Source organism: Phasianus colchicus, chromosome 30 (genome assembly GCF_987193195.1).
Source record: "Phasianus colchicus chromosome 30, bPhaCol1.hap1.1, whole genome shotgun sequence".
Lineage (NCBI taxonomy): Eukaryota > Metazoa > Chordata > Aves > Galliformes > Phasianidae > Phasianus > Phasianus colchicus.
This window is the reverse complement of record NC_143465.1, coordinates 1,699,987-1,722,328: the sequence shown is the minus strand read 5'-3', so window position 1 is coordinate 1,722,328 and position 22,342 is coordinate 1,699,987. Positions and strand designations below refer to the sequence as shown.

Genomic DNA, 22,342 nt, shown 5'->3' with positions numbered 1-22,342 from the left:
CTGCAGAGGCTCTCAGGTATCCTTTATTCTTGTAGTCATAACGCAATTAAACTTTTAGTGGTTTAACCCCTTCGGTGCCTCTATTCCTTCTGCGGCCCTGGGGGGGCTCCCAGCACATGGCCACCCCCAGCCCGGTCCCAAAACGAGGCAATTCTGCCCCAAAATCATGCTGGGTGCCCCACAACGGAGCTCGGTGCCCCCCCCCCAAGTGGGTCTGGGTACCCCAAAAACTGGGCACGGTGCCCCAAAACAGAGCTGAGTGCCTCCCAATGAGTCCCCCCCGATCTGAGCCCCCTTTTGCCCCAGCAGTGGGGGTCCCTCGTGAGGTCTGTGGTGCAATGGGGGCATTTCCCCACTGCAAGGCCGTGGGAACACAACGCTGTGATACAAGAATGGTTGGGTGGGTTTGAGCTTCTGTTGGTTTTGTTTTTTAATGCGAAATAATCACTGTGACAAATAATTAGTGCTGAAAGAACAGAGGGGGATGGAGGGGGGGGGGACGGCCCTACAGACATAGGGGGACTGGGGCAGTGGGGCTGTTAGGGAGCAGCTGTGGGTCAGCAGCACTGCCCCCATATAGAGCAGGAATCCCCATTTCCTTCACTCCTTCCAGGGGGTTCAGTGCTGCCCTGACCCCATCCCACTGCTGCTGTGGGGCCAGACGGTCCGGGGGGGGGGGGGGCAAAGCAGCCACAGACGTTATTGTGGGAGGATGGGGAAACATTTCACAGTCCCAAAAGGGGGGAACAGAGTCCAAAAAAAAAACAAAACCAAAAAAAAGAAAAGACACACAAAAAACTGGAAAGGAGAGTGAGGGGGTGAGGGCACCAAGGTGGGTATCGGCCCCAGCAGGACCCCACGGTGAGGGGCTGCAGTGGGAGCACAGGATGAGGCTTTTGGGAGGGGGGACCAAAGGAAGGGGCCTACAGGGACCCCCCCAGAGGCTGCGTGGGGGCACATGCAGGGTTGGGGCCATTGGGATTCACCTCCACGCAGCACTGCCAGCACTCACAGGTGGGGGTCAGACCCATTCACCACCCCCTGACCCCATCAGTGTTTTTTGGGAGCGCTCCCCACTGCCCTGCAGCCCTCTGCAGCCCCATAGGGACAGTGCAGCCCGCGTGCCCCATGTGCCCCATGTGCCCATTTTCGCTCCCGTTCACACAAGGAGGGATTTTTCCGCTCTGTTTTGTGTTCTTATTTTTAGGAGTCCCTCAACACAAAAGAAAAAGACCCTGAAAGCAGAAGGGCCGTCCCCAGGAAGGGGTCCCACGTCCCCACAGGGGGGGGCTACGCTCACATGATGCCGTTGGTGAGGTACTGGAAGCCGTCGTACAGTTTGGTGGTGATGGAGCGCATGCTGCCATCCACCATCTGCTCCACCAGCAGCTGCAACTGCTCCTCCGTCATGTTCATGTGGAAACGCTCCTTCAGGTTGCGGATGGTGCTGGAGCCGTGGAAGCAGGGGAGCTGTGAGCCTGGGGGGTGAGAAGAGGGTGATGGGCAGAGGGGACCCCGCAGGGCTCCACTGAGAGCACAGGGAGGGGGATCTGCTCTGTGCTCAGGCTGGAGGGCGGTGCAACTGATATCGGGATGGGGCTGGGCTCTGTGAGGCTGGGCACACCAACAGCCCGGGTGCAGCTCCCCCCTCACCCCCTCACCTTGCTGCATGATCTCCACAATCTGCACCACTTTATCCATGTGCTTCCGTGCGGCGATCAGCCCCTGCAGCATCAGCATCTTGTAGTAGTTGAACATGTCCCCATCTGGGCCCCCCATTACCTGCAGGGCAAAAAGCAGTGAGCAGAGGGTGGGGAGCAGCGCTGCTGGGGCAGAGGGATGGCACAGAACAGTGGGAATACGGGGGAATTTCACAGAGCCAGAGAATGGTTTGGGTTGGAAGGGATCCACCTGCTCCCACCCCACCAAAGTGAACAGGGATAAAATCGCTTCAGCCCAAACCAATCCTATGGTTCTATGGTTCTGAGGTTGATCTTTCAGGACCTTTCCAGCTCAACCATTCCATGGCTCTGTGAGCGATCGTTAAGGTCAGAGAACTACAGGATTATCTGCACTGGAAATCATTAAAAGTCATCTCATCCCCTGCAATGAATGGGGACACCCAGAGCTCCATCAGCCCGTCAGTTTGACCATGGGGGTCTCCACAGGGTCGTGCAATTTGACCACTGTGAATGAACCCACGCTGCACAGAGAGCTCCAATCTGGAGCTGCTTTACACTTTCCAGCTGAGCCCCACGAGCTGCAGAGCTGCCACTGTCAGCCCTTGGGATCATTGCTCACTCACATCCACGAACTCCGTGGTGAGTTTGAAGGCGGACGTCTCGAAGCCGAGGTTCCTGGGGGAGCTGGAAAGGATGAACCCGAAGTCGATGTGGATGATGTGTCCGTCTGCATCCAGCAGGATGTTCCCATTGTGCCTGAGCAGGAGGGGAAAGGCTTTGTGAAACTCTGTATGCTCAGAGCGGGGCACGGCACTGACACATCCGCTCCCAAATTCACCCTCTATCACAGAGTGAATCCCAGAACATGGATACGACACCGACAGCACCGTGACCCTATGGGGTTGGCCTCAGCCACCCACAGAGGTCCTTCCAACCCCTGCACAGCTGCAGGACCCACCTGTCCTTGACCTGCAGCAGGTAGCACACCAGGCAGTACCCAGCACAGCTCTGCACGAAGTTCCTCTGTGCCGTAAGGAAGGACTCAGTGTTGTAACTGCCGTGCTCCTGCAGGAAGTAATCCAGCAGCGACAGCAGGGATTGCTTCTTGATTTGGTGGATGGAAACGGCGTTCACCACCGGCTCAATCATGCCGCTGTCGGCGGAGATGACGAGGATTTTGTATGGCTTGATCCAGAGCGGGACGCGCTCCTGCTCCCAGATGGACTGCGGGGAAAGAAGTGAAACCTCAGCACTGCAGCTGGGGGGAAAAGGAAGGACTCCAATGGCCCCATCCCTCCTCACCTGCAGCTGCTTGAGGACTTGGAAGGCGAGCAGCTCCTGCCGCAGGTCGTCCCCACACTTAACGATGACAGAGAGGAGGCGCCAGGAGGGGAGGTGTCCATATGGGGACCCTTCCCTGATCCGCCTGCGGGAGAAACATGAAGTCAGGGTGGGGAGGGGGCAGTGAGGTGGGTCTGGTGGGGGTGTGGGGGAAAGGAGAGCCTCCACCCCACTGAGACTGCAGCAAAATGAGCTCCAGGGCCACTCCTGATGCACACGAAGCCTCAGCCAACCTCAGGGTGAGCTCCCCTGTGCCACAGGGCATCATGGAGAGGAGTGGAAAGGAAGGAGCTCCTGAGTCCCCCCAGAAAACCTTCACATCTGTGCAGTGGGGGCTGGACATACAATTGCGAGGCTAGGAACACAAAGGATCTATTCTGGAGTTGATCCAAACCGCCCTGACACAGCAGGAGCCTATAAATACCTGCAAAGCCCCTCCGAGCTCTGCCCAGGGACGGCAAATCAGAGGGATTTTCTCCCTCCTTCTCTTCTCCTCCCACGCACCAGGTCTGGAGTTGGCTGCGGTTGAGGGCCAGGCAGAGCTCAGGAGGACCAATCTCACATCACCACATGCCCCCCCCCCAACGCAGACCCCCACCTTACCTGACTTTCTCCTGCCACGGCTCCTTGAGGGCGACAGCAGACGGGTCCTCGGGGTCCCTCCTGAAGGACGTGGGGGTGTGAGCCAGCTGCTCCGAGAGCCGCCGCCTGCGGGACAGAGCAGGGTGGGGGTCAGCAGCACAGTGCCATCACTGCGACCCCCACAGCCCCTCAAAGGTTCAAAGGGCTTTGGAAGGATCCCATGGGGCTCAGCCCCACCACTTCCCTGGGGACACAATGTTGGGACCTCACCTGATGTCCCCGGCAGCAATGAACACTGGCTCGCGGCTCTCCTGGCTTGTGATGCTGTCCACAGAGAACTGGGAGATGTTGTCGCAGCTGTTGGTGTGGATCTCCGGCAGCTGGGAGGGGAGGGGGCTGCTGTTACTGCCACAGGTCTTTGTGTGACCTCGGGACAGCAACCCACAGAGCCACAGAGTGCTTTGGGATGGAAGGGGCCCTTAAAGGCCATCTGGTCCCATCCCCTCACGATGAGCAGGGACAAGGTCCCTTTGACCCAAACCATTTTATGTTTCTGAGGCTGATCTTCAAAAACTCTCCCAACCCAACCATCCCACGGTTCTGTGGATCATTAAGGTCACAGAATCACAGAATGGTTTGAGTTGGAAGGGACCCTAAAAGGGCATTTCATCCAACTCTCCTGCGATGAACGGGGATGCCCACAGCTCCATCAGAGCTCACAGCCCACCAGCCCGACCATGGGGATCTGCAGGGATGGGGCACCCCCACCTCTCTGGGCAACCTGTGCCACTACCCTTAGGTCCTTTTAGCAGGGCTGCACTCCATCCTTCCATTCTCAACCTGCAGTGACAACAGAGGCTGCGGTGACCCTGCACTGGCTCTGCTGACCCACAGGAGGTTCTCCTGGCCTCACTGCGGGGTCTTTCTGGATGGCACACAGATGGGAAAGCCTGCAGCACGGCCTCACCTCCACCTGCAGCTCCACGATGTCATCCACAGACCACGCCTCGTCGTCGTTGTCGTAGTTGGGGACGGTGGTGAAGCTGCTGGTCCTCTGCTCGGCTGTGATCCCACACTCGGGGAGGTTCTCGGCTGAGCGTGTGCTCCGGATGCGGTTCTCAGGGATCCTCGCTGGGACATTCGCTGTGTCGAAATTGTCACATTCAAGCACTTCCACGTAGATTAAATAGGGAGCCTGGGGGAAGCAAGGCGGCGTTACGGGGCTGCGGGAGCACAGAGCTGCTCTCCAGCCTCACGGGGCGAACGCAGAGCAGAGGGGGACGTTTTGAAGACGAAACCCTCTGTTCCAAGAGCTCACCTTGTCCTTGGAGTTCAGCACCACCGCCTGCGTGTGGGGCACCCTGACCACGTGGTGCTCGAAGCCGGCCGTGGGCAGCCAGGCGCGCGCGGGCAGTTTGTGGTTGAGCAGCGACAGCTCCGAGATGAGCCGCTGCGTCTTCTGCTCTTTGGTGGGCAGCGTGGCCAGGCGCTTCCCGATGGCCATCAGGGATTTGATGAACTCCCGCTCGGGAGCGAGCCTGACGGGCTGCGGGGGGAAGGAGGGCATGGAGTGAGGGGGGCTGCAGGTTGGAGATGCTGCTCGTTCTGCCATCGGGCTGAGAGCACCGGGATGCGTTCCGAAGGTGAACGCAGCTCTCCCCACCCCACCCTGTGCTCCTAGACGGGATGATCCCAGCGCCTCTCCCTCCCACAGCGGATCTGGAGATCCCCTCCTGCAGCCCAGCAATCCCCACATCCACCCCACGGCTCTGGGATCCCACGCAGCTCAGCTCTGAGCCCCCTCGGTTTCTCAGTCCCGATCATTTGGCACAGAGCGAAGTGCAGCTTTGCAGCCCCGCAGGTGAAGGGCTCTCTTCGAAAGACAAACTTCCCAATCAGTGCAAGGAGCGATTAACGGCTGATTTTTTGCCACGAGAAATGCAGGATTAAACTCACACACGTGCTCACTGCACAACCATGCAGGAAATGCACATGCAACAAGCTACAGGGCATGAGAGAAGGCAGCAAAATGAAAAACGGCGGAGAGCAAAAGAAAGAAATGGTGAAAGAGGAGCAGCACCATTTGTTCCCTTTGGGAGGGGAAGTGGGAATGCAGTGTAGTCCACGTCCAAAACCCCCCAGCCGGGGTTCAGCCCACTGCTGCCCAAGGCCACAGCACTTCCTCAGCCTTTAGGGCTGTTCTGCTCCACTGGATCCCATTTCTGCACAGAGCAGGACGATGCAGCACATCCTGGAGATGCTCTGCTCCTTCCAGCACTGCTTCCCTTCCTCTCCCACCGCTCTGCTATGGAATGTCTGCACTCCAGGCTGCACAGCTGTGGGATCAGGTTGTGCCCATCCCGTGGGTCACATTTGGGACCAGGTAGCACTCCCAGCTGCCATCTTGCAAAGTTCTCCCCAGTCCAGGCTGGGATCAATCCGTGCAGCTCCAGCAGAGGCCCATCTGCTTCCCCAGCACTCCCAGCCCTGCTCCTCCCAGACCCCACAGCACCTTCCCCCAATGCTGGAGCACCGCACTGCCCTCCAGCCCACCCTCTGCCATTCGTGTTCTGGTTGGAAAGGTTCAGCTCTTAGCTCCTCCGACCACAAACACGTGGCCAAGGACTGCCCTCCCCAGCCCCCTCTGCTCCAAGCGCATCCCCCAGCTCAGCACTATTTGGCATTATTGGGATTGAGATGAGATTCTTCCCTCGGTCCTCCAAATCCGGGTGCCAACCCAAGATGATGCATTCTGTGAACCCACCGCCCCCCTCCTCCCACGTGGTGAGGATGAGCCAACAAGCTGTGGGTCCCCCCATCCTTCCCCGTTCATAAGTTTGGGATAAACACTTGCAAAGAGCCCAGGTGGCTGCATTTCTGCTTGAGATAAAGGAGCAAGGCTTGCACAGCCTGGAAGGAAAGCTCTCCTGGCCAAGGATGCTCCTGCTATTGGCCATGGCACCTGGGGCTGCAGGGCTGGCATCATCCCAAGCCCTGAAAAGCAAAGGGAGGGCAGATACAGCGATATCAGCCCACCCCCCACCTCCCTCCCAGCCTCTCACAAGGACTCCTCACCTCCCATTGTGCTTCCTAACGCAGAGATGGAGGAGATCCCATGGGATCACTGAGGTTGGAAAAGACCACTAAGATCATCACGGCCAACCATCAGCCCACCCCCACCCCCCTGCCCACTCATAGGGTCACTGAGGTTGGAAAAGATCCCTCAGGTCATCACATCCAACCTCAAACCATCCCCCCCATGCCCACTATCCAATGTCCCTAAATAGGACCACAGAGTCATCAGGGTTGGAAAAGACCTCCAGGACCACCCAGTGCAACCCCACCCATCCCACACTGCCCAACCACAGCACCACTGAGGTTGGAAAAGATCATTCAGATCCCAAATCATCACCCCAGCTCCCCCCCACACCCCCTCATCATGTCCCCAAGTGCCACATGTCTGCCATTCTGCAAACCCCCCGACCCCCCAAACCCTTTTCCAATGCACCTCTGCTCTTCTGGAGCAGAAATATTTCCTGATGTCCAACCTGGAAACAAAACCCCAAAGAGGTGAGCCCACATCTGAGCAGGGCTGGGGGGCACAGCACCGTGCTTTGGGTTCACTGCTGCAGGTTTTCCTCCTGCTCTCAGCAAAGGATTCTTGAGCTCCAGAGGAACACGAGGAGTGAGGAGGGGATGGGAGCCATATGAGGTGCCAGGGCTCCCTCCAGCCCCTTCCCCCTCCCACCCAATCCCTACCCTGAGGGCTGCAGATCTGTGAGGCATTCCGTGCTGCTGCCCAGGGCAATGGATTTGATCATGGACTACATTTTGGGATCCCACTGTAAATCCCAACCGGGGAACATGGGGAGGAGGAGGAGGAGGAAGGAGGAGGAAGGAGGAGGATGGTGTGAATGAGAAAGATGTGATTGGCTCAAAACTGAAAGAAGGCTCACAGCAAAAAGAGGCTCTGCTGGGAGGTGCTGGGGTTGATCAACAGCCCAAAGTGCAACGCAAAGAGGGGAGGAAACGATCCGTGGAAGAAGCAAATGAAACCCTAGCAGGCAGAGGAATTTTTTTTTTTTTTTTTTTAAAAAAAGGACAAATTCAAGGAAAACAGCATTTCCTCTTTGTCTGCTAACGCTGCAACGCAAAGGGCAGCGCATGGCAGGGCAGAACTCACAGCTCAGCAGGAGGGGAACCCCTCCGTTGTGCCCACTTGGTTTGGTGATGAGCAGCCAGGTCCAACCCCCAGGGTTTGTTTGATCCCCAAACGGGGCAGAAAGCCTTTGGTGTGACGTTGGGGTCAGCAGTTATGTGGGGTTTGGAGGTGGGAGGTTAGAGGAAATGCTGCTGTAGGACGGAGGGCCCAGGAGCAGAACAAAACCACTTACGGAACAGAATGAGTTATCAAGGCTTTCCGTACTCGAGGAGAGCTCCTGGGAAATGGATGGAAGGGGTTTTGGTGGCCGTTTTTGGGTGGTGGCAGCACGGTCAGAGAGAGGAAGGAGGGGGAGGAGGAGAAAAAGCAGTAGTTTAGCTCCAGGTTCATCACCATCACTTTGCATTTCTTTTCTTTTGCTTTGCCCCCCATTGCATCACTGCTTGCCTTCCATTCTGGGCTCCAAACCCCAGGGCTGGCGTCCAGAAAAACCAACACAAACCAACAGAAAAACCAACACAAACCAACAGAAAAACCAACACAAACCAACAGAAAAACCAACACAAACCAACAGAAAAACCAACACAAACACCAACACGGTTTTCCCTTCCTCGTCCTTTCAAGCTCTCCTCCACCCTCTGCTCCCCCCACATCCATTAATTTCATACAAAAAGAGGTGATGACGGCGCTTCTCCCCCCTGAGCCCACTCTCAGCGATGGGTTTTAATGTTCTCCTCCCAAAAAGAAACAAACAGATCGTTCTGAGCGCATTAATTACAGGGATATGCTAATTCCATCAGGCTTAATCTCACCGTAAGCAATAACAGTGCTGAAATTAATAGCTTCCTTGTGACTGCAGAACAACCCTACAACGGTGCTGGGCCCCAGCAAGGCTCGTTGAGGGAAAAATGTCAGAATTTGTTGGCAAATGGAGCACTGAAAACACAACCTGCATGGTGGGGACTGCCAGGAGCCTCCTAGCAGAGGTTTGGAGGCATTGAGGTGGAAGCTGTTGGCATGAATTTAGGACACGGAGCACAGAAAGTGTTTGAAAACAGAGCTCAGTGCACCTCAGCCCACAGGAACACCTTCACTTCCACAAATCCCCTGCAGAGGACTTTCGTACTGATGGCAAAACCAAGCAATGAATCTTCCTGGTTGCCATGGATGGCAACAGTTTGTGTCTTAAAAAAAACGAAAGTGAAAGAGGAGAGCCCAGCGTCCCACCAGGCTGCGTGTGCTGCGGGTTTCACCTCCAAGACAAACAACCAGGACAGCCAAAATTGGATCACAGACCCTACAGCTGCTGCTGTCACCACGGCCGTGGGACCAACATCCCAAAGCCAAAGGGATGGTGCAGAAAAGATGATGGAGAAAAGAAGCCAAGGCCCCAAGCTCTGACTCATGGATGGGGTCAGCAAGAACGCTGGTGGCATTGCAGTGTTAACCCTCCTGTGGGTTCCTATCCCCAGAGGAAAGCACTGGAGAAATAAATGAGCTCTACTGGGAAAGGAGCTCTACCAGAGAGGGCACTTCCAGCAGCACAGCCAAAGGTGCAGCTCCAGAGGTAAAAGGCCAAAGTCCACCCTGTGAGTGGTGCCAGAGAGGCGTTCAAAGGGGATCCGTGGGCAGGGAGGAGCAAATGGAGAGCTCAGCCTCCCAGCAACGCTTCCCATTCAGAGCTGATGGGCGAATCGGAGCAGAAATGCCGACGCAGACAGCTTTGCAGACAGCTTTGCATACAAACCCCGGCTGCTCACGGTGCTGCTGATGTGGCTGCTAAAAACAAAAACAAAATCAGCCCCACTAACCCACGCTCAGCCCCAGCGCCGTGTGAAAGCTCTGCTCCTCCTCCAACACATCGACCTGCAGCAGCCCCAGCCCAGCCGGCACCGGAGGAGCTCCCTCCCGCAGCCAACCCAGATTCTTAACCGGTTATTCAATTAGCAGCTTCCTAATGAACGTTTGTTTTTTTTTTTTTCCCCTCTGCTTGCCTCGTGGAACCGGTTGAGCCAAGCACTGTTCACACGCCGTGCCCAACCTGCAGGCACTGCAGCTCTGGGGTGTGGGAGCTCAGCCCCAGACTGGGCTGCATCCACCCCGATGCTGCATCCCCACAACCCCTGCATGCAGCATCCCGTCCCATTTTCTACCACCCAGCTCTTACCAGCGCTCCTCTGTTCAGTAACTCAGCTCAGGTTACAGGCAACTGATCTCCCTTTGGTTCTCAGGTTGCCCAGTGGAAAAATCAGCATTGAAGCATTTGGACACTGCTCTCATATATAGGGTTTGGGGGTGCTGTGCAGGACTGGGGTGGACTCGGTGGTCCCTGTGGGTCCCTTCCAATTGGGGACGTTCTGTGAGGTCCCCACTGACAGCCTCTGCCTCCTCTACCTTTGTGTTAATTGAAAAGTAGCAAAGGAAAAGAAATTTGCAGCATCAGAACCAGAGCACGAAATGCTGCTGCAGATGGGAGCTGGTGGAGACTGAGAACACACAGCACAAACGTGTCACAAAACCTCACACTGCATAACCACAGCAGCAGGAGAAGCGAACACAGAGACCTCAGCAGAGGGAACAGTTTGTTAGAAACAAATTGCTGCAGCTGTGAGCAGCCGTGGGGAAAGGAAGAGCAGATCTCAGAAGCAGCACCATGGAGCCACGCAGCCCCAGAGGTGTGAAATGGGAGATAGAAGAGGTGGAATATTGATGGGAGATGAGGGACTGCATGCAGTCACAGAAGGGTCTGAGGGTATCAAGCGTGGCTGAGGTGCTGTGGTTCGTTTGCCTCAGGGAAGAGGAAGTTGAGGGGAGGCCTCGTGGTGGTGTACAGCCAGCCCACAGCATCCCTGCAGCCTTTGTAGAACCTCTTCCCCTTCCCTGATCCTTCCCCTCCTCCTGGATCATTTTTGTGATCTCCTTCCCCTGGCTGGGCTGAATCTGGCTGCTCTTAAAGATCCCTCAGTTCCAAAATCTCAAATCTGAGAGAAGATGGGGATCAATAAAGTGCTGGTCCTGCTGTGACCCTGCCTGCTGGTGCTCTGGACTGAGGGAAACCACCTTGCAGGTGGAGGTAACCCCAAATTTGCTGGAATTCACACCACAGATCAGCCCTAAGATACACACACGGACAGGTCCTGCCTGGAGCACAACCCCAGCAGCAGGCTGACCTGGTGGGATGGCAGCAGACAGAGCAGCTCTGCTCAGCACCACAAAGTCAGCTGGGGATGTTCAGAGATCAAGGAAGGTCTGACAGCATCTCAACCATCCCCAATGCTACACAGCATTGAAACAGCCTGTGTGGCCATGAGATTGAAACATGTTTCAAACCAACGCTGCCAAGAGAAACTATTCTCAGTGCTGCTTTCATCTATCATTTATGCAAAGCTTCAGTTTCCATTATTCAGGCAGCTGCAGTCAGTGTGAGCACGGGACCTCGGCACGTCCTGCTTTCCACAGCCACTGCTTTACAACCACGAAGGGGAAAGATGGGGATGATTAATTTGCTCAGCCAGCCCAAAACGCCTCGTGCCCCGGAGCTGGGGGAGTTTCAGCCTGGGATCAATCAGACAGAGCACCTCCAGCCCTGCTGACCGAAGCTTTGCAGCCCTGTAACCTTCACATCCATTTCCAAACACACCAACTCCGAGTTTCAGTGAGAGCACGTGGCCCCTGCAGTGACTGACAACAGAGGGAATCTCAGGCGAGGCAGGGAAGCCAAGAAATCTTCCACTGTTGCAAAAGCACCACAAGATCCCCGTGTCCAGACAGTGGTGGCTGCCAGCACAACCAGCCCAGGAAGGGGCAGCCTGGGACAGGGTCTGTGTGCCCCAGACATGGGGGAAAGGCCATGTGAGCCCCACCAGCCATCACCAGCCTGTTCTGAACATGGCAGCCCATCCATCAGCAAAGAGCTCACAACCCTCAGCTGCCCAGAGCCTGTCCAGCACTGCCAAACCCCAACAGGCTGCAACAAGGAGGAAATCAGATTTCCAACAGCAATCAGATCGCAAAACAGAGACATCAGCTTGGCTGCTGAGTGGAGTGGGAGTTCAGCAGCGTAGGAAGCAGCTCACTCTCCTCATCCAGCTCTCTGCCTTATCTGAGAAGCCATCACACATCCTCCCTTCCCGTCGCACCAGGAAAATTCCCCTTTTGGAGCCTCTGCTTCCTCAAACGAACGCAGAGGAGCGGCATTCCCACACCCACAAAGTGCCTCCAGACACAGCAGTGTCTTCTCAACCCATGGAAATGAAATTTAAGAGGAACTCTGCCTGCACATCCCGCCCTGATGAAACCCACGGGGAGCTCAGCAGGGCAGGGATGAGGCTGGTGAGCTGCAGGGTTGGGGAGGTGAAGCATTTGGGGCTGAGGGGCTGCAGGGAGCCCAAACTGACCCAAGTGGGCACCCAGACCCCCACTGTTGCCAGAGCTGGACTCTCCTTCACATGAATATTAATAGAGGAATCACAACTCCATCACAGCAAGCAGGACCAAAATCCTGCAGCAGAGGAGCTGTGGGATGAGTACTGACGGCTCAAGCACGTCCCTATGGGCATCCCCTCCCAGGCTGAGTTCTGGGGAGCCCCAACATTACCTCCTCCTCACTCTCCACTTTGGGATTGCTGGCTGTGCGCTTCAGATTGCTGCTCAGGCTGATGGTCACCGTGGCGTCCGATTTGGACCTCTGGTGAGTCCTTTTGGAAGGGGACAACCCCATGTCAGGCGCCGGGCTCAGAGAAGGCAGCTCCCTCTTCTTATGAGCTGGCTTCAACTCGTCCGAGAGGATGAGCTTCCTCAGCTTGGTCCCTCGGGAGTGCCGCTGGGTGGAGATGTGCATGTCGGACGAGTAGGCGCCCAGCAGCAGCGCGCACTGCAGGGAGAAGTTGATGCTCTGCCGGCAGCGGTGCACGATGTAGGGTTTGATGGCATCCCCCACATCCTCGTCCATGTGAATGTACATATTGAGCAGCTGCGGCAGGTAAAAGTCCACATCCTCGTTCCTAAAGCAGAACAACCTATTCCCAATGTAAGCCTGCACGCCGGGTTCCTTTGAATTGTACAGGTACGAAATGGCCATGGAAATATCAAAGAGTTTGGATTCAAAGAGCCGGAGGAGCCAGGACTGCTTCGCCGAGTTGTTCTTCTGCCGCTTCCGGGCCGTCCTCACCGTGTTGGCAGCAGTCTCATCCTCCTCCTCCTGGATCCTGGAGGCCGTGCTGGGCAGATCGTCCAAGCAACGGACCTCACAGCCCTCCACCAGCTCCCCGTTGGCCAAATCCCCAGCAGCCCGCAGGCTGCGCTCCGCCTCGCCGCCATCACCCGCGTTGGTCGAGCTGTCCGAGGAGACGCCGTGCATCAGCTTGACCTTCTCCAGGACCTCCTCGCAGGCTTTCTTGGCCACCTCGGGGTCGATGACTGCCAGCTCCCCGACGCCCTCGGTGATGACGCTGAGGGCCGACCCGTTGCCCTGCGACACGCAGCTGGGCTCCACGCCGCTCCCTCGCGCTGGGTCTGCGATGGAGTCTCCCATAGCAGTGGTGGACCTGCACCTTTCAGAGCTGGGAAACATAAGGAAAAGAGACAAAAAAAAAAAATGTGGTTATGGATGCAGCTTCCACTGCGCAGGATGGAGTTCCCAGGTGGGAAAGTCCTGCCCAGGGTGTGCAAAGAGCTGAGAGGAGCATTGGGGCAAACTGACTGCCTCTGTCAGGGCAGGACGTGCCCATGGAGGTGGTCAGTGGGGTTCTGAAGGTCTTCCTGGTGCCCACCCAGACTGGAGAGAGCTGTGAGCATCTCTGAGCCACGACACCAAATCTCTGTTACCATGACAATAAAAAAACCTGAGCAAGCCAAATAGAGAAAGAGAGGGGGAAAGGAAGAAGCAGGGTGCTCGACAGGCAGTGGTGAAGGAATCCTGCAGTGCTGGAGGCTGTCCTGCTCATCCTGCTCCACTGCTGCCCTTCAGCTTCCAGCAGGATCAACACCAAAAGGAAAAGCTCCCGAGTGCCCCAACCTGCACTGCCAGAGCAGCAACGAAGGGTTTTATTGCTGCAAGGTCCCTGCTCTCAAAGTCCAGGCACTAATGCCTAGATGACACATCCTCACCAATGATTAGCGCTTAAGGACGATTTAAAAGCGAGATAAATGAGGAACTGAGTGCACTTTCTGGTTTCCCATCTTGATAAGAAGAGCAGCGGGGCATCCCTGCAGATAACCAGCCAGAATGATGGCAATGCCAAGAGAAGCAGCCTGCTAACATTGCCATAACATCCCCACAGCTCACAGCCTGCAGGAGAACTCGATGCCTCCCACCAGCACGGAGCACTGCGAGCAGATTGATGATTCCCTCCTGCTTTCCCCATTCAGCACAGTGGGAAAAATGAGGGCTTTCGGAGGAGCTACAATGAAATATTTGCTGCCTCCATGCGACCCTCGGCCCCAATTGTGCTCCAGAAATTGCACCAGGAGGTTCCTGCAACGAGGTAATTCCCTGCTAATGGAATGACCTTGTGTTATCTGATTACTTCTGCAGGCGATTACAGCTGAGCAGCATAAGCCCTCGAGGAGAAGCACAGGGACACCCTGCAGAGATCCAGCAGTGATCTGGCACTGCAACACCGTTCCCAACAGCTCTGTCCCGACCCCATTCCCTCTGCTGTCCCATCTGCTCCTTCACCCCAAGGCAGTGGGAGAATCCTGCTCTCAGTTCCCCTCTTGCAGCATGTCACCATTTCCCACGCCATCACCCAGTGCCTGAACCAGGAGGACCAGTGATGCTTTATGCCGTGTCCCACTGGGCTCACAAGGCACCAGGATGATGGGTTAGGGTTAGGGTTAGGCTAATGACAGCACAGCACCGGCCCCACCAACAGACCAGCCCCGTCCCTGTGTGCGTGCCAACTTCCTCCTCCTGTCCCCATAGTGAAGGAACCCGACCAAAGTTCAGCAGTCGGAATCGATATGAATGGCATCTTTCACAGCAGCACGACACCACATTTTCCTCTGTGCCTGCCATTCCCCTCGGTCCAAATCCCGCATGCCTCGAATAGTTGTGGTCATTAGATCCTAAAGACCCGGCAAGCACAAGGAAGTTGTTTTTCCTTCTTGGTGAGGCCGTGAAAACCCAAACAACCCAATTTTTAAATTAGCACTGCTCAGGGAAAAGGGAGAACCTACAACACAGTGTGGGCAGGATCCGAGAAACCTCCTTTGGAGAAGGGCAGAGCAGGGAAGGGAGGAGTCCCAGGAGAGCTGTGCTCTTGGGGTGACCCAAACCAACCCCTCCTTGGGGTCAGAGCTCAGCACAGCAACCGCTCTTCTCCCAGGTGGGCTCCTGGGGGGACTCCTGCCCCTGGTCCCTCTCTGCAGGGCACATGGGCAGCCGCATCCCAAACACCTGGAGTGAAACTATCAGCACTGACTCTATTTGCACTCAGACAGCCCCATCGTGCAGGAGTCCCTGCGCTGCTCCTGTGCACTGTTTGTGCAGCAGCGCTGGGCATTCAACCTGCCCACTGCTCACGGAGAAGGCAGGACCTGATTAAAAGCACTGAAGCTCACTAACACCACTTCTCTCTATCATTTCCAGGTGACCACATTTCAAAATGCGGTCACTACAACCACAGCCCCAATTCCCAAATCCTTTCGCCACGTCAACCAGGAGTGCAGCGTTTGCTCCCGCTCTGCACACGCAGCCTTGCACCCAAGGAGACGCAGCCAGGCAGAGATCTGCAAATGCTGAGTGGGGTAAACTTGGATTAAAGAACTGCACACAACCAACAAATCCGCCCCTAGGGCTGCAGGGTTACCTCTGTGCTTTTCAATCAGTGTTCTGTGCTTCGGGTTCACTCCTTGGCCTCCCCAGCCGCACCATCCCAGCTCCATCACAGATACGTGTCCCGAAATCCCCACGGAGGAAATTCACCTCTCTGCATTTTTCTGGGGCTCACGTCACCGTTTGCTCAACGTGTTCCAATGTGCTGCATCCCACCCTGATCTCCCCCGTTGCAAATGGGTCTCACCAGGGAGGAAAAGCCCCATCGGCTCCGCACAACAAAGCGACGCAGCCTGGAGAACAGGCTGAGCCCAGTTCTGTGGCTCATCCTCCACCCACAGCCGCAGCAGGCCAAGTTTCTCTCTGGTGGAACTGTGCTGAAGTCAGTGATTAAAGACAAAATAAAAGGAAGCTCCTATGAGCACAGAAGCAGACGAGGCAGCGGCGTCAGCGCAGCGATTCGAGCGCAGCTCCTTCGAGAAGGGACAAAAGCAAAGGGAGCTCCGCTGGAACGGAGCTGTGCCTGCACAGGAAAGCCAAGTCTCTCTCCTGCCTGACTTGAATAAGAAATATTGGCCCTGGCAAAGCACCAGGAGCGCGGGATGAAGTCTCACCAAGACATCTGGTCTCTATTACGCCGTGGTACTTTTTGTTTTGCTCAGAGCTGACGGCCCTCTGCATCTCACTGTGCCTTCGGGAGGGTTTGGAGAGAGGCAGAGCAGCTCTGCAGTGCCAGCAAGCTGAAGGGCTGGGGAAACTGAGGCACGAGGTGCCAGGATCTGCTCAGCTCACAACAGCACTCTGCACCAAAGCAGCAGCAAACCGATCCCTCTGGGGGAGGCTGCTTCCTCTTTCAGGCCTGAAATCCCCTTCCCAGAGCCCCAGCACTGCTGTGGACGCACTGCCAACCACGCTTTGCACGCAGCTGAAGCAGATTCAGCCCTCACACAGCACACGTGGCTCACCCTGCATTAAAAATAACAGCCCGGCCCCAAAGAACAGCCCTATGGCCACAATGGGAGCCCCCTCCTCCTTGTGATCACAGCTGCGTTGGGCCTGAGCATTAATCACAGAACTGCAGGGGTGGGAAGGGAGCTCTGGGGATCCTCACAGCCAGCCCTGCTGCCAACACATCTGTTTGTATGGGGTGATGGATGGGGTTGGAAGGGACCCTAAAGATCATAGAACAGTGGGATCACAGCACGGCTGGGTTGGAAGGGTCCTTAAAGATCACAGGATCACAGCACAGCTGGGCTGGAAGGTCCTTAAAGATCACAGAACCACGGGATCACAGCACGGCTGGGCTGGAAGGTCCTTAAAGATCACAGAACCACGGGATCACAGCACGGCTGGGCTGGAAGGTCCTTAAAGATCACAGAACCACGGGATCACAGCACGGCTGGGTTGGAAGGGTCCTTAAAGATCACAGAACCACGGGATCACAGCACGGCTGGGCTGGAAGGTCCTTAAAGATCACAGAACCACGGGATCACAGCACGGCTGGGCTGGAAGGTCCTTAAAGATCACAGAACCACGGGATCACAGCACGGCTGGGCTGGAAGGTCCTTAAAGATCACAGGATCACAGCACAGCTGGGCTGGAAGGGTCCTTAAAGATCACAGAACCACGGGATCACAGCACGGCTGGGTCCCTACAGAGCTCAGACCGGCAGTGCTGGAAGGGACCCCACAGCCCCGACCCGGCCCGGCCCGCCCCATTTCCCCCCCCACGAACCCCCAACCCCCCCGGCCCACCTGCAGCGCTGCGGACCCACGGGGCGGCGGTGCGGAGCTCCGGGGCGGCCGCGCGGGGCTCCGGTGGCGGCTCATCTTGAGCCGAACGCTCTCGGTGCTCCGGGAAAGGGCCCCGAACCGAACGATTCGGCCTCCGCGGCGCTCTTCGAAACCGCTCGGGTCGGGGAAGCGGCGCTGGGCCCGGCGGAAGGCGGCGGAAGGCGGCGGCGGCGGAGCGGCGGAGGCAGCGCAGGCCCCGGCGGCCCGGGCTGCCCGCGGCGCCGCCTGACGGGACGGGGCGGGGCCGGGCGGGACCAGAGAGCACAGCGCCCCCTGCCGGCCCGGAGGGATGGTACACGATGGAGGCGTGGCCAATCGGGAGGCGTGGTGAGAGAAAAGGGGCGGTGCAGATAGAGGGCGTGGTCACGTGAGTAGGCGTGGTCATGTGGGGGGGGGGGGCGTGGTCAAACGGAGATGGGCGGGTCGAGGGGGTGTGGCTTTAAAAATAGGGCGGGGCCTAAAGGCAGAACCGCATGGAGATCCAGGTTTCACTGAATCTGCTGTTTTTCACCTCAAAATCAACCACTTTGGGCATTGCTGTTGGACCCGGAGGGGAAACTGAGGCACGGGGCTGCCGTCCTGCGCTCCACCAATGCGATGTGTGCCCCCGTGGGGACTCTGTGCCACCCCAGGGATGGCACTATTAAAGGGAAGGTGACGTTCCATGGATGGACAATGGCACCATGTGGACAATGTCACCCTGATGGTGACACTCAGTAGATGGTGACACCCCCGGGACATTGAGGTGACACTCAGTGACATTCCAGGGATGGTGACACCCGGAGATGGTGACATTCTGGGGACAGTGCCACCACTCACACCCCCACCCCCCCTCCTGGTGACACACAGACAGGCGGACGCACAGTGGCACAGCGCTCAGTGTTTAATGGCAGGTGACAGCGACATGCGGTGATGAGGACACCCCACTTCCAGCAGTGGGTCCCTATGTGTCCCCTGGGAACATGGGGCCATGTGGGGCTGTCGGCTCCGTCCCGGCTCTACATCCATCCCCACACAGTGCAGTGTCATTACTGTCCCCTCCTGTGACCCCGCTCCCACCCGGTGCCACACTCAGTGTCTCCTCCTCCTGCAGCCCACGGCTGTCCTGGATGACACTCACTTGGGTTGGGGACATCCCCACTGTGCCATCCGTGATGTCACCTCCATGGGCACCGTCACCTCTGTGGCCACTGTCACCTCTGTGGCCACTGTCACCTCCATGGGCGCTGCCCTCTCTGTGCCCATGGTCACCTCCATGTGCGCTGTCACAGCGCTCAGACCCCACATCCGTCCCCTCAGCCACATCCCCGATGCGACCCGGTGACCCCATGCCTCCTTCCTCCTCCTCTGTCCTCTTCCTCGGCCGCCCACGCCTGCGCTTGGCCCCAGCCTCGTGGGCCACCTCTGGGGACCGCTTGGTGGCCACAGGGCGTTGGGCTGAGCCCGGGGGGCCATCGGGGGCTGCTCCACGGGGGCTGTCAGCTGCGGGCACAGCCACGCCGGGCAGCAGCACGTTGAGCCCGGGGGGCAGCGGGACGGCCACCTTCATGGTGCCCCCCAGCGGGGCGGCCGTCAGCTTGGGGGCCAGGACTGGAGGGGAAGAGCACACGGCTGTGGGGCCAGGGGGGACACGGGGGAGGAGAAGGGGCAAACGGGCCATCAGCGCGTTCACCTGGGGGCTGCTCGGTGGCCGGGGTGGCTCTGGGGGCTTCTTCTTGTCAGGACGTGGTGGGATGGTGGCCTTGGGGACGCTGTCTTTCTTGGTCTGTGGCTGTGGACATGGTGGGACACCAGGGGATGTGGGACATGAGAATGAGGGACATAAGGAAAGCAGAGACATGGGGACAGGGACACCAGGAGGACAGGTCTACAGGGAGAGGGGACACGAGATAGGGACAGCAGGGGATGGGGGACAGCAGGGGATGGGGGACATCGTGTCCCATGTGGCCTCACCTGTGCCAAGCTCCGCTCGCCGCCCTCTGAAGCCTCCAAGCCATTCCTCTTGGACAGTGGAGGAGAACGTCCATCACGATGGGCCTTCTCTGTGCTCTCTGGGGACACGCAGTGAGGCATGAGGTGGGGATGAGCCCCACTGAGTGGGGACAGTGCACATCAAACGGCCACCAAACTCCACACCCCTTGGGGACACCCCCTAGGGTCCCCCATCGGCCCACCTGAGACCACCATGGCCATGACGAGGTCGGCGCGTGCCGAACGGGAGCTGATGATGTGCTGCTGGATGAGGAACTGTGCCACCTCCACGATGTTGTTGAAGGAACGTTTGAGGATCTTCTCAGCCCAGTCGCAGGTCAGGGCACAGGCTGCTTCCATCACCTCGCTGGTGTAGGACTGCACCAGGTCTGTCAGCTCCGTGTGCTGCTGGTGGGACACCAACATCACCAATGGGGCCAACAATGCCACTGTCACCACTGTATGGGGACAGAGCGGAGCTCAACCTTTGCTCGCCCCATGGGGATGCATCCTCCTGCCCCATTCCTTTGAGCATATCCCAAAGAGGCAGAACACGAACCAGCATGGAGGACTTACAGTCTCTGTCACCTTGAGGTCCAGGCTGGGCAGCGGTGGAAGGCTGACCACCGTCTTCCTCCGGATGCCACTGTAGCAGTACGTGTGGTGGGGTTAAGGGACAACAAAACACAACTGGGACAGCTGAGGGTGCACCGACCCCATGTACAGCAGTAGGAGCCACCAACACTGCCTGCTGTATGGAGACCCATCGTGACAAAAGGATATTTCGATTGCCCGCGGCCTCCCAGCCTCCTGGCCTTGATGTTGGGGAAGATCTCCCGGATGATCTTCCCAAAGTTGGCGGCGCTCAGAGGGCGGCAGCAGAGATTATCGCAGTACTGCCTGGGGGAGAGGGTAGGTCAGAGCTGCCGACCTCTCCTCACTGCTCCCATTCCACGTTCCAAGAGCTGCCGTTGGGCATGGCCATTCCCAACCAACCCCGAGTGCCACCTGACCCCAGACAGAGCTCTGTGGGGCACTGCTGTGCTCACTTGTAGGATTTGTAGATGCCCTGTTTGGGCACAGCCATTCCCAACCAGCCCCAAGTGCCTGCTGACCCCAAACTGAGCTCCATGGGGCATCACCACGCTCACCTGTAGGCGTTACAGATGACCTGCATTGAGCATGGCCATTCCCAACCAACTCCAAGCAACCACTGCCCCCAAACTAAGTCCCATGTGCTCTGCTCACCTGTAGGCATCGTAGACATCCTGCTTGGGCAGGCAGGTGTCTGCGTGCTCCTCCAGGTGGTTCCGGATCCAATTGCAAGCATGCATGTACTCAGCTGTGCTCAGCGAGCTCAGGTCCAGGCTGCTGCTGGGAATGATGGCATGGAGTGAGCGGATGGGGATGATGGCTCAAGGAGGCAGACCCCAGACCCCAGCACCCACCTCCTGTCCCCCAGGCTCGGCCCCGATGGCAGCTGGAGGTAGAGGTAGAGCTTGTCGCTGTCGGAGAACTTCTGGACATCTTGCTATGGGCGAAGGGTCCAAACGGAGGGGAGGAGGGACCGGAGACAAAGAGAGGTGAAGGATCCAAAATAGGGCCAACTTTTATGGAGCATTTGAAGCCAAAGGTTTGTGAGCATGGGCACAGCCTGCACGTGGGGTAAATGGGGTCTGGGGGGACAGCAGGGGTCGTCCCCTGTGGGGCTGAGGGAATGGGTGCTGAGCAGCTCCTGACCACTATGGGACATGGGATCGGGGAAATGGGGCTGGAAGAGGGGTTTGGATCATGGAGGGGTGGGCATGCGGCGCTCCCCCAACCCACAGAGGTACTCACCAGGATGGCGTCGACTTTGTTCTGCACCGCTTTGCTGCAGGGGACAGACAGAAGGGACAGAAGGGACAGAAGGGACAGAAGGGACAGAAGAGACATCAGGGCACGGGATGGCCTCACTTTGAGGACCCCTGCCCGCATCCCGCTGTGCTCCTGAGGAGCTCTGCACCCATGTTCCCACCCAAAAGAGGCACCGACTCTCATCCCTTCCACCCACGGGGCTACGAATTCATTGCCCCTATGAAGTCAGACCCCGTTTGGGTCGCTCAGGTTATCGGGAGTGCATTGCAGCCTTACGAGATGTTGCCCCGCAGTTTCTGCAGCAAAGTGCTCGGCTCTGCCGCACCGCTCCGGGAGCCGCCGGGTGACAAAGTGCCCTTCTTGGTGGCCTGGGGGCTCAGCTCCTCATCGGCCATGGCACTGGGGTCCTGGGAGGGGGAGGATGCAGAAATTCAGCCCCAGAGTGGAGAGGGGACCCCCTCAGAGCCCAAATCCCCCAGTGGTACCCGCAGGGTTGGCTCTGCCCCCCGTGTCCCCACCCGGAGACTTGTCACCAGCAGAACGGCGATGGGACGCAGGAGGGGACAGCGGGCAGCGCAGCCCGGCAGGGACCGGGGATGGCAACGGGGGGACGGATGGGAAACGGGAACACCGGGCTATAAAGGATGGGGGACACCGCGGGACAGAGAGGTGGGGACGGGGGGTGGGGACATGGGAACGGGGGACAGCAGGCGGTGGGGACGGCAGGGACCCCCCGCAGCCAGCAGCTCCCGGCGGACGGGGGGACCCGAAGGCTGCACCGGTGACAGCGACCCCGGCAGCGCCGCGCCCCCCGGCCCGCACCCACCTACGGGCTCCGCTCTGCCCCGTCCCGTCCCGTCCCGCTCGTCCTCGTGCCGCCGCCGCCCCGCGCGCACCGGGAACCGAAAGTGCTGCACCCCTCGGCGGGGCCGCCGGCAGCTTTTTTCTGATTGGTTGCGGCGCAGCAGATCTGCCCGGATACTGCGCCGTGCTTTAATGTGATTGGCTGCTCTGCTAATGTGAGCGGCTGTCCTACCCGGATACAAGCGGGGCTGCGCTGCTGAGTGGCGGCGCTCGAGCTGAAGTCTGCCTAGCAACAGCTCCTGATTGGTGGAGTCGAGGGAGGGGACGTGGGGGTAAACGAGCGGTGAGCGTGCAGCGTGTGCGTGCGATATGC

General features: G+C 58.0%; 2 protein-coding genes across 5 annotated transcripts; both read right to left on the bottom strand.

Annotated features, from left to right (window-relative positions):
- Positions 1-5: 5 nt before the first annotated feature.
- PI4KB (phosphatidylinositol 4-kinase beta) lies at positions 6-17,529 on the bottom strand. Of its 2 annotated transcripts, XM_031608083.2 has the most exons (12): positions 17,299-17,529; positions 12,365-13,328; positions 8,000-8,044; positions 4,924-5,151; positions 4,573-4,800; positions 3,876-3,985; positions 3,627-3,731; positions 2,985-3,108; positions 2,641-2,906; positions 2,306-2,438; positions 1,662-1,782; positions 6-1,478 (listed from the first exon to the last, which is right to left on the bottom strand). In XM_031608083.2, exons 2-12 carry the CDS (start codon positions 13,298-13,300, stop codon positions 1,297-1,299), a joined length of 2,478 nt encoding a protein of 825 aa, XP_031463943.1. In that variant the 5' UTR covers positions 13,301-13,328; positions 17,299-17,529; the 3' UTR covers positions 6-1,296. The 2 variants fall into 2 exon arrangements, with proteins under 2 accessions (XP_031463943.1, XP_031463944.1); XM_031608084.2 differs by lacking the exon at positions 8,000-8,044 and having other exon boundaries at positions 17,299-17,528.
- Positions 17,530-18,202: 673 nt separating this feature from the next.
- On the bottom strand, positions 18,203-22,100 carry RFX5 (regulatory factor X5). Of its 3 annotated transcripts, none has more exons than XM_031608103.2 (10): positions 21,992-22,100; positions 21,442-21,572; positions 21,148-21,181; positions 20,757-20,839; positions 20,557-20,682; positions 20,092-20,208; positions 19,885-19,966; positions 19,512-19,716; positions 19,291-19,388; positions 18,203-19,108 (listed from the first exon to the last, which is right to left on the bottom strand). In XM_031608103.2, the coding sequence occupies exons 2-10, from the start codon at positions 21,558-21,560 to the stop codon at positions 18,281-18,283; spliced, it is 1,692 nt and encodes a 563-aa protein (XP_031463963.2). In that variant the 5' UTR covers positions 21,561-21,572; positions 21,992-22,100; the 3' UTR covers positions 18,203-18,280. The 3 variants fall into 3 exon arrangements, with proteins under 3 accessions (XP_031463963.2, XP_031463965.2, XP_031463964.2); XM_031608105.2 differs by having other exon boundaries at positions 19,512-19,713; XM_031608104.2 differs by having other exon boundaries at positions 20,557-20,679.
- Positions 22,101-22,342: the final 242 nt, after the last annotated feature.